This window comes from Psammomys obesus, unplaced genomic scaffold (genome assembly GCF_907164565.1).
Source record: "Psammomys obesus unplaced genomic scaffold, mPsaObe1.curated_primary_1811, whole genome shotgun sequence".
Classification (NCBI taxonomy): Eukaryota; Metazoa; Chordata; class Mammalia; order Rodentia; family Muridae; genus Psammomys; species Psammomys obesus.
The window spans coordinates 6,111,872-6,128,258 of NW_026596463.1; the positions used below are offsets into that span (position 1 = coordinate 6,111,872).

The 16,387-nt window shown below is 44.2% G+C and overlaps 1 protein-coding gene across 1 annotated transcript in view; it reads right to left on the reverse strand.

Annotated features, from left to right (window-relative positions):
• Positions 1-679: 679 nt before the first annotated feature.
• Positions 680-16,387, reverse strand: part of Mccc2 (methylcrotonyl-CoA carboxylase subunit 2) — a 63,834-nt gene continuing 48,126 nt past the window's right edge. The window contains exons 10-17 of the mRNA XM_055598396.1: positions 16,268-16,363; positions 12,867-12,939; positions 10,029-10,105; positions 8,246-8,312; positions 5,964-6,120; positions 5,487-5,601; positions 4,111-4,196; positions 680-1,096 (exon numbers count right to left, since the gene is read on the reverse strand). Coding sequence (XP_055454371.1) covers positions 979-1,096; positions 4,111-4,196; positions 5,487-5,601; positions 5,964-6,120; positions 8,246-8,312; positions 10,029-10,105; positions 12,867-12,939; positions 16,268-16,363 — 789 coding nt within the window. The 3' untranslated portion in view covers positions 680-978. The remainder of the gene's footprint in view (positions 1,097-4,110; positions 4,197-5,486; positions 5,602-5,963; positions 6,121-8,245; positions 8,313-10,028; positions 10,106-12,866; positions 12,940-16,267; positions 16,364-16,387) is intronic.

Below are 16,387 nucleotides of genomic sequence, written 5' to 3' on the forward strand. Positions count from 1 at the left end.
AGAAAGAACCCACTGGCATCAGCAACAGTGAAGCCTGACAATGACAGAGTGAGGGGAGAATGGGATGGAATACAGCCCAGAGTGCAAATGGTGGCATGTCTGACTGCTACAGCGGGAGCTAAAATGGTGGGCGGAGGAAGTCAATAGATGCTTCTTAAAAATAAGTGTGTTGAAGGCTGAGGAAATGGCTCAACCAGTAGTGTGTTTGCCATACAAGAATGAGGACTCAATTTTGATTTCTAGAATCCCAAATGCCAGGTGTGATGGTGCACCTGTAGTTCTGGGGGCAGAGACAGAAGGATTCCATGGGCTCTCTGGCAAGCCAGCCTGGTGGAATCAGTGCTCTCCAAGCTCAGTGAAAAACTCTGCCTCAAAAAAACAAGTCATCTGGGTCTGGAGAGATAGCTTGGTGGTTAAGAGCACTTGCTGCTCTTTCAAAGGACCTGGGCTTAGTTCTCAGCACACACATGGTGGTTCACAACTGCCTATAAGTGCAGCTCCAGGACAGCCTATGCTGTTGTCCACTTCCATCACAGACACACAGACACACACAGACACACACACACACACACACACACAGAGAGAGAGAGAGAGAGAGAGAGAGACACTGAAATATTAAATGTAGTAAAAAAATCACTTTAGGGATAATACAATTTTATATTAATCATCTCAACAATCCTACAATGTGTAAAGAATTTTATTTTTCATACTGTTAGTGGTACTTGAAGGATAATTACAAATTACTCTCTTCATTTCAGGGGTGGTAAAAATGAACCATGAAAAATGTCTCCAAGAAAAATTTTTTTAAATCAAAGCTCATCAGGCAGATATTCTCAGTGATTTTTACAGTAAAAAAGTACATCATACTGTTAAGAAAAGAATTCCTGTGACAACTACATGTCCAGTAAACCTCACATTTTAAGGCTAGTTGCACGTGTTGATTTTTGTACGGGTGTGGCAACATGCTTCGTATCTGGGTTACATCCTGAAGATGCCAAAGTCAGTCTTGGGAATGGGCGCGTTGAGGGCTGCACTGATGCTGAGGCCCAGGACCAGTCTGGTGTCCACGGGATCAATAATCCCATCATCCCATAGCCTGTGGAAAGACGAACACGGTCACTATGAATGTGCCATCAAGCCGCCATCCCTCCACACCAAGCTCAGAATCACCCAGGAGTCCCTCAGAGTACAGAGCCTGACTGTGTACCAAGTCACCATCAGAAGGCATGGTTGACAGTGTAACAAAGAGGAGCCCCCGCCTGGGGCTAACACACGGAGCTTCAGTCTTTAGGAATAACTTCATGCCCTTCTGCTACTCACGGAGCTGGAGCAATCACATTGATCTGCTTCTGTCGCTAACATGGAGTCCCACAGACCCAGGCAATAGTCTCAACCGGCGATTCACTGGTAAAGGCCTGCTCCCCAAAACTCTTAGCAAAATCAGCAATCTCAGTAAAAGCCTTGCTACATTTTATGAATAAAATAATTAACTTAAAATGTCACTCTTTATTTTTTGTTACAATAGAAAAAATAACCTTAAACTGCTTTAAAGTGAATAAGAAATAATACTTTTTTTGGTTGCTTGTTTGATTTTTTTTTTTTTTTTTTAAATATAGGTCTCATTCTATATGTCTGGTTTACCTGGAACTTGTGGTAATCCTCCTGCCTCAGCCTTCTGCTGTTGTCAACCACCTTGCCAAATAAGGAATGCCATTCTTTTGGGGTTATTACTAAATGGCAGTTTTGCCTTCTCTACACAAACTGCTTCTGGCATCTGGACATCACATCAATTATTAAATGGTTTTCACACTGATGGACAGGAATTACATCTTTGCTCATAAAACATTCCTCACTGGGACCCAAAAGCACCAATGGCCAATCAGTAGATTGTTCTTGGAACTGTGAGCAGGTGGACTGATTATCCTCTGGGAAACCATGAGCAAGAGAACCCCCAAGCAAGAATGGAAGAGCTTGCTAGTGACAGCCATTAAAGGCTGTCCAACGAAGAGGGTCAATCAAATGCCTGAGAAAGTTGGAGCCCAACACTCGAGCAGATGTACATGTATGCCATAAAGGATTTAGGGAGCATGAGCTGGGCCTAAGAAGTAAAAGCACTGGCCTAGCAGGTGTGAGGTTTGAGCCCCAGAACAGGCAGCGAAACAGAGATTCCAGGAACAGGAGATACTCCAGAAAGCTGGCTTCTATCATGTTCTAGCCCCAGCAAGCCAGAGAGCCACTGCTAAGCTGAGATTTACCAAACCCAAGACCAGCACCCCAAGCCAGCTTGAGAATCTTCACATCTTTATGAGAAGGTTGCCGTCTCCAGGCTGACAACTGTTTCAACAGTAGAATGAAGCATGTACAGAATAACAGAGAAACCCTCCTGTCTTTCAACATTTATTTGCAAAGATGTATCTATCCAGCTGAGCTCACTGAGGCCTTGAATGCAATCCATTAACAAGTATTAATGTTAGCATGACAACAATAAAGGATTTGATCTTTCCAAGAGATGACTCATCTTATTCACAAAAAAAAAAAAAAAAAAATCATGACTCATTTAAAATTCTCTGTTTTTCAAAGTTGAGTATCTCAACTGTCCCTGAGCATTTCAGCTAAAATGTAATTCGTGTGAAGAACTGTCAGTGAGCTTACATATTCGCTTTGTATTTACTCCAAATCTTTTCCATGGCTTTCCTCTGCCTCTACTGACAGCTACTATTAACTGTCTATTTGCATTATGGCAAAGTGAGGTACAACTTTGTTGCTCAAACCAAAGATTATAAAGTACTTGTTGCTAATTAAATGAACCAATGACCTACCACAATATAACTGTAAATCTGTCAAGGGGGCCACAGTTAGCTTGAAGACAAGCAGGAGTTTTAAAAAGTCACAAATGTGTTCAGGATGTAGCTCAGATGGGGCGGGGATGGTCGTGGTGCTAATCTACCAGGCTGGGTTCAACCCCACCAGCAGAGCATAAACTGTGGTGATACATGGACCTGAATCCCAGCACTCTGGGGGGATCAAGAGGTCAAGATCATCCTTAGACTTAGCCGGTGCTTAGCTAGTTTGGGCTATAATGAAACACTGCTGCTAAACAGCAAAAATCTCAAATGTTAATATTTGAACTCAATCTGAGTATCAATACGCTTTCATCTTTGTACCCTACTGCCAAGAGCAAAGCTGGCCATGGGGTGATAAACTCCTATGACTGAAGTGAATTCTAACTTTCTTATTTTCTTCCTCCTTTCTCTCCCATTTGCCTTCACCGGTAAAGAACATGATTCAAGGCATAATGTAATTTTGGAAGACAGTAGTATTTATTCTTCTCTCCATCTGCCCAAGGGAAGAAAGAAGGCATGGCTTAGATTTGTCTTCATAATACTGAACATTTCAGCTATTGGAAAAACCATTTGAAAACACGTACCAGCGGTCTCCAGCCGGGACAGGCAGGGAGAATTTATTGCCTCGTGATGATTATGCTTTGCAGAAAACAAACAGCCAACAGCGGCAATGGTGTCTGAGGTAATTACTTGGCACTGACTGTGGACCCTGGCTGTGACTAATCACCTCTGGAGTATGCAAGCACACTTGTTAACCAGTGCCAATACATGATCAACCAATCTCATGCTTAAAATAGGGTAGCAACCAAACAGTTAGAAGGAGGATCACAGAAATCCTTGTGTTTCGCAAAGAGTAGGATCAACTCCTAAATGTGCACCACCAGGATTAGAACTCCCGATCTCAGCTGCTGACATGGCCCATCTCTGGCTACGGATACACTACCTGGGGTGGGAAGTGGGAGCAATGGAGGTGGAAGCCTTTGAGGAGGATGGAAGCTCAATATAAACAAAAGACAAGATAAAAAAGTAGTCATTTGTCCAACGTGGCATTTGTCCTTGTTTTGCGTTTTAAACAAGGTCTTTCTATGCAGCCCAGGCTGGCTTCAAACCTCAACTCTCCCGCCACAGATGTGCAAATGGCAGGACATCAGGCTTGCACCATCATGCTCAGCCAGACACAACATTTGTCTCCCATGGAGGTTACCCACCCCAAGAGCTCAGGTCTCTGTGAAGCTGTGACTGAGGGAGAGAGAAGCCCCATACCCACCTTGCACTAGAGTAGTAAGGATTTCCTTCCTCTTCGAACCTCTTAATGATGGGCTCTTTCAAAGCTGCCTCCTCAGCACTGGAAAACTGAAAAAAAAAAAAAAAACAGAGACAGCTTTGCCAGGACTGATTCCTTTAGCTAGCCTCAGAAAGACATACCCTGGGAGCAATTACAGTGCAACTAACATTTGCACAGTGATAAACTGATTGCAAATGATGTTTTCACATACATGGCCTTGCCTGAAACACAGGTTTGGTTGTCACTGAAGACAACACACTGATGCCAGATGGCAAAAGCTGTAATCCCAGCACTGTATGGGTAGATGGGAGATGGAAATAGAAGAACCCCGGAAGAATCGTCACAAGAGAGCTAGCCTCGTGTACACAGAAGAAAAACAGAGACCTTGCCTCAAACACTGTGAAAAATAAGGCACAATACCAGATAAATACCAGGTCTGTCCTCTGACCTCCACAGGGCACCCACACGCTGGCATTCTCACACAGAGACATCATCCCTGCTTTACAGACCCCATGGTTGACCACGTGATCCCTGCTGGCAGGGCAAAGCCCACATCACAGCAAGGAGGTGTCCACTTATCTTTCCTATGATGAGACAGTGGTGCACATAAGCTACAGGGGAACACCCAGCTGACATTTCAGGACCTGGTGCTTAAACAAAGCTCTTAAAAGTCATAACTGGGGCTGGGTGTGGTGGTGCACACCTTTGATCCCAGAACTCAGGAGGCAGAAGCAGGCAGATCTCTCTAAGTTCAAAGCCAGCTGGTCTACAAAGTGAGTTCAGGACAGCTAAGGCTATTACACAGAGAAACCCTGTCTTGAAAAACAAACAAATGAAAAACTAAAAAACTCATAACTATAAACATTCACATAAAATTTCTAAGGAATCTTTAACAGAGACATAAACAGAGCATCCATCAAGAGCAGCCATCCTGGTTTGGCCTCCATCACATTTGCATTCTTTTCCTTCCATTTTCCCATAGTTGTACTTTCACAGAATACTAATGCTACTCAGTTCTCAGTAGGTGACTGCCTCTTTCTCAAGGGACTCTTAACAACAATATAAAACAAAAACAGAAAACAAAGGTCTGCCACTTTGGGCCAGAAAGAAATAAATTGGATTTCCTTAGATCCACTAACTGCAAAAGAGTAAGAATCGAGGGTGTCTGTCTGGCACTCAGGAATTTCTGGGACCGAAGGTGCAGGTCAGTGTACAGCGCTTGCCTGGCATGCTGAAGGCCTAGGACTGGAGCCTCACCGCCCTCCCATAGACACACAGGTAGCTTGGTTTTCTGCTCCTATGCTGCAGTGGGTTGCTGATGACGGTCAAACCCACAGGAAGAGAAAAATGTCACTTACCTGTTTCCCCTCCCGTGCCTTCTGGTCTCTTGCCACTGTGGCTAACACGGTGGCCGCCTGCTCTCCTCCCATGACTGAGATGCGGGCATTGGGCCACATGTAGAGAAACCTTGGGCTGGGAGAAAAGAAAAGAATCATCAAGCTCGTGCACTACAATTAGGCGCTGTGGGAAAGGCCTGTGAGCCGAACTCTCCAGATTAAAGCGTACATGACAAAGTATGCCCAGGGTCATTTTCTATGCCAATCCTGGAATAAAGGGATAATTTGTGCTTTGTTGTAAGACAGAGTCCTCTTTCACCCAAATTGGCCTCAAAATTGTTGTGTAGCAAGGTTGGCCTTGAACTCCCGATTCTCCTCCCCCACCCGCTAAGAGCTAGGATTACAGGCATGTGCCACCACTGCCAGGCTTTAACATGCCCATTTGTATTACACTTGAAACACATTTCTCTCCCAAAGAAAGCGACGGTGAGCACCCACCTATATGCTCTGCCACACATCCCGTAGTTTCCAGCCCCGTACGATCCCCCAATAATGACAGTTATCTTAGGCACTTTGGCGCAGGCTACAGCAGCTACCATCTTGGCACCATCCTTGGCAATCCCCTCGGCTTCATAGTCTCTACCAACCATGAATCCTAGGAGAGAGAACAGAAACACAGCCTTGAGCACATACAGAGGTAAAATCTGCCAAGGGACTGTCAAGTCCTGGCTCACACTAACTTGACTATAAAGCTTCTCTGTCACAACAAAACAGTCCCACAGGGAATGCACACCCCAAAGTATGCTTTAAAGCATAAAATAAAAATCTCTCCTCAGTTTTTTGTTTTTTGTTTTTTTTTTGTCTTGTTTTGGTTTTTGGTTTTCTGAGTGAGACAGGGTTTCTCTGTGTAGTCCTGGCTGTCCTGGAACTCACTCTATAGACCAGGCTGGCCTCAAACTCACAGAGATCTGCCTGCCTCTGCTTCCCAAGTCCTGGGATTAAAAGTGTACGCCACCACTGCCCGGCTCTCTTTTCGCTTTTTAGATGTCCTTAAAACACTTTGTTTCAACACACACAGATCTTTGAGCAACAGAAGGAAGCAGTCTGTCTTTAGAGAGCATCTCAAGCAGAGGCTTGATGGGGAGAGACTGATATTACCATAGGGAAGGTACCGCCAGGCAAGCCAGCCTGGAAGGTTTCCATATCCACTGACCTGGTTTAAAATAGAGATAGTTACTTTCGCAGCACTGCTTAAAACTTTGATGGAATAAAGATTAATGTTTCATGGTTGGGGATGCTGAGTCCCTGCCAGGGGCTCAACAGCAAGATTTAAAAGGGGGGAGGTTTTCTGTAATTACAGGATTCCTCTGCTTTTTCAAGCCCCGACTCTGAGGGAAGCACTCTGCAGCTATAACCACAAAGCCTGGCTTCAGTGTCTCCCTCCCAACCTGAGGCTCTCGGGGAGGCGTATGTAGACTTGTTTGTCTGACTGACTCTCTGCTCTTGGTTGGAAAATCTCCAGTATCATGCCATCCAATTGCATGCAGCAATCCTGAGGGAGGAGCTGGATGAGACGGGACACTGAGGGACCACAGCAGGGCCTCTTGCCTTTGCTGGTGAGGTCTGTCACCCCAGCCACCATTCTAAGCAGCCTTCAGAGCAGCTCAGAACTTCTTCAGCCAGTGCATCTGACTCTCCAGAACACTCTACCACAGCTGACCCCTAACATTCAGCTCTCTCTTGGTATGTGTGGTGGTACATACCTAGAATATATTCTTAATCCTAGAATATAGAAGGGAGAGGAAGAAGGCAATATTTTTGAGTTCAAGGTTAGCTTGCTCTAGTTCAAGGCTAGCCAAGGCTACAACACAGTGGAACCCAGTCTGAAAAAAAAGGTCTCTCCCAAGGAAAAGAAGTGTCTTGGCAGCCAGTGTATCTGAGCTATGTATCTACATCAACACAATACAACATGACAATGATAGAGCAGAGCACCTCTACACACTACAGCAAGATCTTCAAAATCAACCTGCTCCAGCTTAGGGTTGTTTATGGATCATGACATTCAGAGGCATGAAGTTCATGCTGGTCACAGGCCATGTCATTCTCTGGGGTTAAAAATGCAGAGCCCCAGGCTTCAGTGCAAACATACATTTTAAAAACCATTACTTCAGGACTGGGGAGATGGCTTAGCCTGCCTGATTTTCACCCCTTGCACCCTCCCACAATGCCGGGAGGTATGCTGTACAGCTGAAATCCCCATGCTGGGAAGACAGAGACAGAAAGATCCTTCGGGATGACTGGCTAGCCAGTCTAGACTAAGAGATGAGCTCCACCCCAGTAAGAGACCCTATCTCAAAAAACAAGGTAGCCAGCCAAGAGAGAAAGAGAGAGCCAGAGAGAGAAAAACAGTGAGAGACCAAAGGATAGATTGATAATTGATACTATTTCAGATAGAATGAGCTGATGGCAAAGTTAAAGGGATGCCCACAGCATGTGCTTAGAATCACTGGGATGCTGACACAGTGAGTCTGATACCCTCCCACTCTGGCAGCTGTAAGTCAGGGACACCCTCCTGCTCCCCGGGTGAGCGGCAGACAAAAGCAGCAGTAAGGAAAAGCTTTCTGATAATCCGTGATACACAAACTCCAGACACTGCTTCACCTAGAACACATAAGATCTCAGACCACTCAGCATTCGTGAAGAAAACTCTCTGCATGAACACTTGGGCCACAGGGGACAGCGCAGCCCTGGACCAACGCAGGCAAGACTGACTGCCTCACCGGTGATATTCTGGAGGAACAGCAGGGGGACATTTCTTTGGCAGCACAGCTGGACGAAGTGAGCACCCTGTAACAACATAAGAACACCTCTTCTTTAAAATCAAATGAACTCCTGACACGCCCGATCCTCCAGTCAGAGGCGGGAAAGAGCGTAGCCCTAGTCTGGCTAGTCTGACCTCCATTACAGCTCGGCGCCGCCCTGTCACCAACAGGACACAAGGCACTGTGGGTCTGCCCTTCCCTCGCTTTACCTAACTGCCTGTGGGGTCCCAGGCATGCTGCTGTGAGGCAGCTGCTGTGGCAGGGATGAAGTTAATGCCACACCCAAACAGCAAGTGAGGCTCAGGTGACAGAAAGATGCTGCCAATACAAACGACAGGACCTGCCTTTGTTCTCTAGTTCTCTCTCCACTTGAAAAGGAGGAATGCAAGCCCTCTGTGGTATGTGTCTGCCATTTACGTTGGGGACCATCTGAAATTCCTTCAGACCTCAAGACTATGTTAAAACAGACATCGTTCTGACCAACATGATTCAAACAGAATTTTTAGATTATGTCAGTGTTAAGAGACTTCTGGCCTTGAGGTTAAGAAACAAAATGTATTCTTTCCCCATCTTATTAACCATTCCCTTGCGTTTTCTTTTGTTTTTATAAATCCCTTTACGTCTTCTAAAAAAGCTTTGGCAGGTACAAAATTGCAAGGTAATTGCTCATCCTCGGTGTGACTGTTTATAGAAGTGAGGAAATCACAGGGACCTTTGGGGCTTATTTCAATAAATGAAATGTCAGACTAGGGCCAAATATAACTTCTCTAGGGCTTACCTGTGCCAAGCCGGCAGACAAATCCAGACTGGCTGTCTAGCTCTGGCCTGACCTGATATTTACTCTACAGGGATGACTGCCCCATATATTCAGTGCGTGTGTGTGTGTGTGTGTGTGTGTGTGTGTGTGTGTATTTTTTCTTATCTTAAGACAGAGTATTTCTATGTAGTTCTGGCTGTCCTGGAACTCTCAAGGCCTTGAACTCACAGGCCTCCTCTTGCTTCTGCCTCCCAAGTAGTGGGATTAAAAGTGTGCGCCACCACACCCAGCTTCAAATATATATATTCTTATGTAAATGTATTCTTTAAACCGTTATTTCAAGAGTATTTTAATATGTTTTAAAACACCATAAACTATTAAATAAAAATTGGCAAAACTCCTACATATGGGAAAAATGAATTTTTTAAAAGGAAAAAAACAGTGTATATAAAGAAAACAGTATATTGTTTTAAGAATATTAAAGACCTTTCTGAACACGATTATGGGTGATTTGTTTTGAGACATGATCTCTCTATACAGCTCAGGCTGCTCTTGAACTACCCTCCCATCTCAGCCTCCCAAGTGCTGCGCCTACAGGAGTACACTACATGCCTGGCTAACTTTCATTTTCAAAGAACACGAGTTACATCTCCAGAAGGGAGGCAGACCTGAGACAGCCAATGCAACATGATGGCCTAAGCCCCCTGTACCGGGGATCCCCATTCCATGCTGCAACAGCAGTGACAACGACCCACCATCTGCGTTCCCCAAAGTAAAAATAAAATCTGAAGGATGACGAAGAGGTCACATCTCAGAACCTTTCCAGCATGCGGGCCGGTAGAATGAGACACTCTCAGGGGCGGTGTTCTGCTTGCTAAGAGATCCGGGAAGAAATCTGTCATGCAATACATTTTAATCTTTTCCATGACCTTTAGAATTAATTCTGCTAAAGCAGAAAATCTTAATGCATTTAACAATACTTGCCTTTTTTGCAGATTCAGAAAACAAAACTCCGTTGTTTCCAATGATGCCTACAGGGTATCCAAATATTCGAGCAAATCCTCAGGAGAAAATGCAAAAAAGAGCTTGTTTGTTTGTTTGTTTCTTTCAGGGATCTGTTTGTTCACAACCGAGTCATAGTACACATTCTTTAATTTGAGGCCAACAGTTGAAATGTGAATAGAGGTTATCTGTGGCATACTACAGCTTGTGGTTTTTATTCTTAAAGGTACTAGGTTTTTTGTTCTGTTTGTTTCTCGAAAGCCTATGCTCTCTAGAAGATTATCCATGTCTACATAGTTTGAGTACTGGTTCACAATATGCACTCAGCACACATGTACATGGACATGGACAGGCCAGGGTGTCCTGAAATATTTCTTTTTAAAGTTTAAAATATGTCAAACTTAAAAGAGATTCTTTAAAAAGAATATTCTGATTTTTTTTCTTCTACCTTTGTCCCTAGGTGCTTTATCTCTATCAACAACATTTCTATTAGGGCTCCAAACACCCACTTACCCCCCCATCCCTCCAAACACCCACCCCCTACACACATAACCCTCCAAGCACCCATCTCTCACACACACACATACAAGAAGGGGGAAAACACTGCCTGTCATTTTGAGAGGCAGGTGTTTCACGTGATTTTCAGGAGGCCAATTATTTTGCAAACCAGAAATACCTGATTAGAGAAAAATTCTTTCCCCTTCAACAAGCCTGGGTCCAACTAGAAACTGGTGTCAAGTGCTCAGAACCCAAGAACTTACTGGCTATGCTTGGACAGGGAGTCAAAGGCACCTTCCGCCATAGCCCTTCCACCACCCCCAGGTCCCCACACCTGGACTCAGCCTCTAGGCTCCAGGGCACAGCTAGGCTGCCCACCACAAAGCAGGCCCTCCAAGCATCACACAAAGAAAACAAATAAAGGGTGTGTCAACATAACGACTGAGCCAGAACGCTGAGTTTTAAAGGACATGCTTTTGTTCTTTAGCCTTGTCTGGATTTTTTTGCTTTGTTGCCTTGTTTTTGTTTTTGTTTTGTTTTGTTTTTTAATTGTGATAGAACACGCTTTGATGGCCACATAGGAGTCTCTGTGTTTTTTTCAGGCCTAAGGTCCCAGCCAGAGGCCAATGTATGATGAACATCCTACGCGTGCTGACTCTTGAGAAGCAGCAGAAGGGCTTTCGGGAGGTCTGTGTGGTGATCCACCCTCAGTTCTGCCCCATCCTAGCACATGATACTCCCCCTAAGGGGAGTATCTTAACTGCTTACGTGCTCAGCGCTCCCTATGTCCTTCGGGGGTGGGAGTGGGGGTTGAGGCACAGACAGATGGGCTGAGTAGGAACATGCTCCAACTTGTGTCAGCCTCTCAAGGAAGGGTCTTGACTAAATATCTGACCCAAACAGGATAGCAGCAGGTCACAGAAACCTCCTAGGCCTACATGTGATCACAGAGCCTAGAGGAAACCTTAAAGAGCTTAAAGAGCTTGCAGAAACATCCAAGCCGCTGACATCTGGTCTGCATTCTCCCCCTTCAGGCCTCATCTCTCCCTCCCCTGACCCCAGCCTTACATGAAACCCAGTACGATGGAGAAGAGATGGGGGAACTGGCTGTGTCTCTGAGGCAGGGATGCAAGAGTGGCACAGTCTTTTAGCAGGGACCAGGCAAACACATAGAAGGAGATGACAGGCACAGCCCATCCATCTTAGAGGAAGCAGAGCCATGCTTGCTGGTTTTCAACTGCCCCACAAGGACTCCACCCTGCACCACTGGCAGACAAATCCTGTCTACATATCAAACAAAAAGCTCTTAATCACTTAAACACCTAAAGAGAAAGCAGTAAATTCCCTTCCAGCATGAACCATTTTCTCGCTCATAAATTGAGCCAGGAGAAATTGCCAAGATTCAGTCCTAAGCCTCCATGTACGGCTGCAATTTGGATTTTTTGTAGACTTCTCTTTCCCTGTTCTATTAAGTTTTATTCTGCATAAATACTGTATTTTGGGGCTTTTTACAGTCTAATAAAATTCACAAAATTTGTTCTGCCATAGTAACCCTGGTAGTTACTATGAGTCTGGCATCTGTTTGAAACGGTTTCCTTCAGAGGCTGACAATGACAACACCTTAGACCAAAGAATGAACTTGTATATATGCTCTGTTTCCCTACATGCTGTCCTGCCCTGCATTCTCAATGTGGTGTTTGAATGGAGAGATGCCTCCAAGGTTAAGAACCCTTGCTGCCCTTGCAGAGGACATGGGTTCAACTGCAAGCACCCACATCCGGTGGCTGGCTCACAGGGCATCAAATGCCCTAGTGGAGCTTCCATGGTCACTAGGCATTACATACTACACATAAACACATATGGGCAAACGCCATGTACATAAACAATAAACAAAGTTTAAAAACGAAAACATCTACAGCGAGGCTGTGGGAAGACTGAACTCACAACAGCCTTCTGTGAGACCACCTGTTCCACAAGACTTCAGGTGAACTGGAGCTAAACAGCGAGGAGACAAGGCTGAAGTCTTGAAAATAATTGCTATCCAGAGAACAAAAGGCATAAAGAATACAGGCCACAAAGTCTCAGATAAGAGCCCACACCCCAGCATCAGGTTGTCATCATTTTAAGCTCTTCGGATCCGGGAAACCGGTTGGGTATGAGCCATCTTCAGGAAGCAGCCGCTCCTGAGAGCTGACTCATGCACACTTGTGCCCCTCTGAATAACAAAGCCCATGGCAGGCGCATGGAGCCTTCAGACAAGGGATGACTTATTTCCAAAGCAACAGAAAATGTTCGTTTTTTTCAACTCTTCGCTTTTTGTACCTGTAACTAGTGTGTCTCCATATAAGGCCTTGAACTCATTGAATCTGCTTCCATCCACAATTCTAGCAATGACCTAAGAGGAAAAAGGAACAATGCTCCTGAGAAATTACATCACAGAAGCATTTCTACATTGATTGAGGTTATTTATAAGGAAGGCAATTCACAGTGATGTCACTTTCAGTCACATGCTATATAAAAATTCTCCTCAGAATGTCCCTTGACATGCATGGTTAGTGGTCCAAGTCACCCCAAGCTGTGATGGAGAGTAAGCTCCATGGTGATACTGCACACAAGAGAAGGAGCAGAGAATCGGGGGGCTGGTAGCTAGGCCTAGAGCTCCAGGGGTTGGTTTGGTGCCTTGGCAGGGGCTCAAAGAGCTGACAGAAAGCCAGAGCTCAGCTAAGGGCCTGGAGTGAAGAATGCTGGTTGGCTCCACATGTGACCTGATGTTTCAGGTTAGGTCACTTTATTAGAAAACACTTCGTGAACCCAATGTCACTGTGTAGATAAAGAAGGGGTTCTGACAGCTGGGAAAATAGATGAGCTGGTAGTAAAGAAGCCTGTGAAAATGATGCTGAGACAAACAGCTGGCTCTGACCTCAGCTCTACTAATCTCAAAATCCTTCAAGTCCTGGGGTGCCGCTTAATGGCAGAGTTACCTGGTGAGCATGTGCAAAGCCCTGGGTCCCATCGACAGCATGGCCTCCCTCTCCCAGACAGCCCATAAGGTCCTCTAAGCCTGTTTGTGACCCCACCCTCAAAAGAAGAGAACATTTAAAAAGCACTAATTAAAGCACACCATCTCTGATTAAAAAGTAGCTATTTTTACTACTAAGCCTCAATGAATGTTCATTGATTCTCAATATGAGCCAGTTGAATCTAGAGTCAATCCTTGAGACTCTGTCACACAGGTCTTTCAGTAGACTTGAGCTCGGCATGCTTGAGGCCCTGAACTCAATCCTAGCACCAGAAGAGAAGACTCCCACATACAAAGCCTGTTCTGAGCCTCTCCAGAGCCCCTTTGAGAGGGTTGTATTACTCTATGGAGCTCATGCTCCCTTAGCTGAAAAGTAAGGAAAGCTTACCTTAAGTTACTTTTTAGTTATTTTTCTAAACATGGAAGCAAAGCCATTTTGGTGCTGCAGGCTTCGTAAAGTGAACCTTTAGATGAGCACCCAACACATCACAGCTTCATTCTTCTACATGAAGATGAAGCTTCCCAGAGACCCAGAAATCCAGGGCCACTTGGTATGAAGCAATCTTGGACTGGCTTTAATACCACTCTTATACATAAAGTATATTAATTACCTTCAGAAGAACTCAAACTTTAGGAACAGACAAGTAAGAGGATAATATTCTCAATTCTAGCAGCAGAGACCAATACTTGGAAAAGCTGGGTCCCACTGCACCTGACTAAGAGAATAAGCCCGAGGCCAGCTTTTCCAACTCAGATTCCAGCTCTTTGTGCTATCGAGGCCTCTAGGAGAGGCTTATTTATTACAGAAAAAATGGAAGCATAATAAATGACCAGCAACAAGCAGCAAAAGCTAGAAGATTTCCATTAAAACACAATAAAAAGCACAGGAGGGCAGGGATTGGTGCTGTTGTTCACTTCTGGACCGCAGAATATGTATGCTATGGGTTAAGTGAAGAAGTGGCTAATCAAAAAGACAGTTCTCAGCCATCTCAGCAGATTGTAAGCTCCATAAAAACTAATTCTAAACTTTGTACTGAGTCACGTTGCTCAAGTGAAGTACCAGTGGAATTTCCATAACATCCAAGATTTAACAGTAGTAACAAAGTACTTCTTAAACAGTTGTAGAGATCTCTGCAGTGGAACAACACCCTCACCAATTCATGGGGGAAAAAAAAGAAAGAAAAAAGAAAGAAAGAAGAAAGAAAGAAAGAAAGAAAGAAAGAAAGAAGGAAGGAAGGAAGGAAGGAAGGAAGGAAGGAAGGAAGGAAGGAAGGAAAGAAAGAAAGAAAGAAAGAAAGAAAGAAAGAAAGAAAGAAAGGAGAGAGAGGGAAGAAGGAGAAGAGAAAAGAGAAGAGAAGAAGAGGAGAAGAGAGAAGAGAAGAGAAGAGAAGAGAAGAGAAGAGAAGAGAAGAGAAGAGAAGAGAAGAGAAAAGTCTGCTTACCATGTTGCCAGACACCCCTATGGGAACTGAGAGCTTGCCACAAAGAATCAGTTAGAGATTTTTTTTTTTTAATGATAAGGAGTAATAATATATGTAATTTGCACCAGAAAAAGTAGAATTTTAAAAAATTTGTATACACAGGGAGGAAATCACACATACATGTATACAGACATATATAAAACATAAATCATTTAGACTATGTAGAAATGTATGTAGTTCTCATCTACGAGGACTTGTTCTATGTCCCATATCCAAATCCAGATGCTCAAGTCCCTTGTACAGAACACCTTAATGTTTGCATATATTTTAATGTACATGTGCCTATAAACCTTGAATCATCTTTCGGTTACCTATAACAAGTAACAGAAGATAACTGCACCCCATGAACAGCTGCTGTACTACTCTGTTTAGGAAACAATGACAAAAAAAAATCTGAACATTATCAGTACAGAAAAATACCCTTTTCAAGAATTTCTGAGGCGTGGTTGGTAGAACCCATTTACACAGAATTCCCCAGATATGGTGAGCTAACTGCATATACAAATTAAGTCAAAAATGTCAGAATATGTTGTTCTTTTTGAATGATTAAAGAGACAATTTTATTTTATTTTCTGTGTTTTCTGCCCCCCCCTCCCATAACCAAACCAAAATAGTCTTATAGTCAAAGGGGAAAATACCTTAAGATATTAAAGCCTCTAGCATAGAATCTCATTAAGATGATTTCCTAATTTAAAATGTATTCTGCCAGCTATGGAGAACTGAAGAAAGTCAAGGCCTACACACTCTAAGCAAACACTGAAAACTGTCACTCTAGATTACAGAAGGCTGTGTCACAATCTGTAACCATGGCAACCTCTCCAACTATAATTGTCTACTCTTTGCTAATGTCATACTGATCTAAAAAGGTATGTTTTTCTCTTCCAACAACTTACTGACATTATGTCTATTTGGCAAAATAAGAACACTGAGGAAAAACAGTTGAAAATGGTGTGACTGCCCTTGATCATTCTCACTGCCCACAGTACCATCAAGCCCCAGCTGTGAACAAAGCAAGCTTCCTTGTGGAACAGTGCAGACTCCCCCATTGCAAGAGCCTTTCCTCACTTGCTGCTGACTGCACACCAGCAACACCAGTGACCATGCCAAGACAGCGCTCCTGGGTGTCACTGCTCCTTGCTGAGACCCACACTCCTCCCTCTGCACGGACACAAACTTTAGAGATGGCAGCTTGATTCGAGGCTTAGGTCCCGCCTCCCACATACCTCTCGGACATCAAAGCTCCTCTTAAGGTTTGCTCCAACTATCCCATATAATTCATCTGCGGGGAACAAAGGATCTTCAGAAGGTTCGACTGTAACCTACAGAAATTTAAAACAAATGCA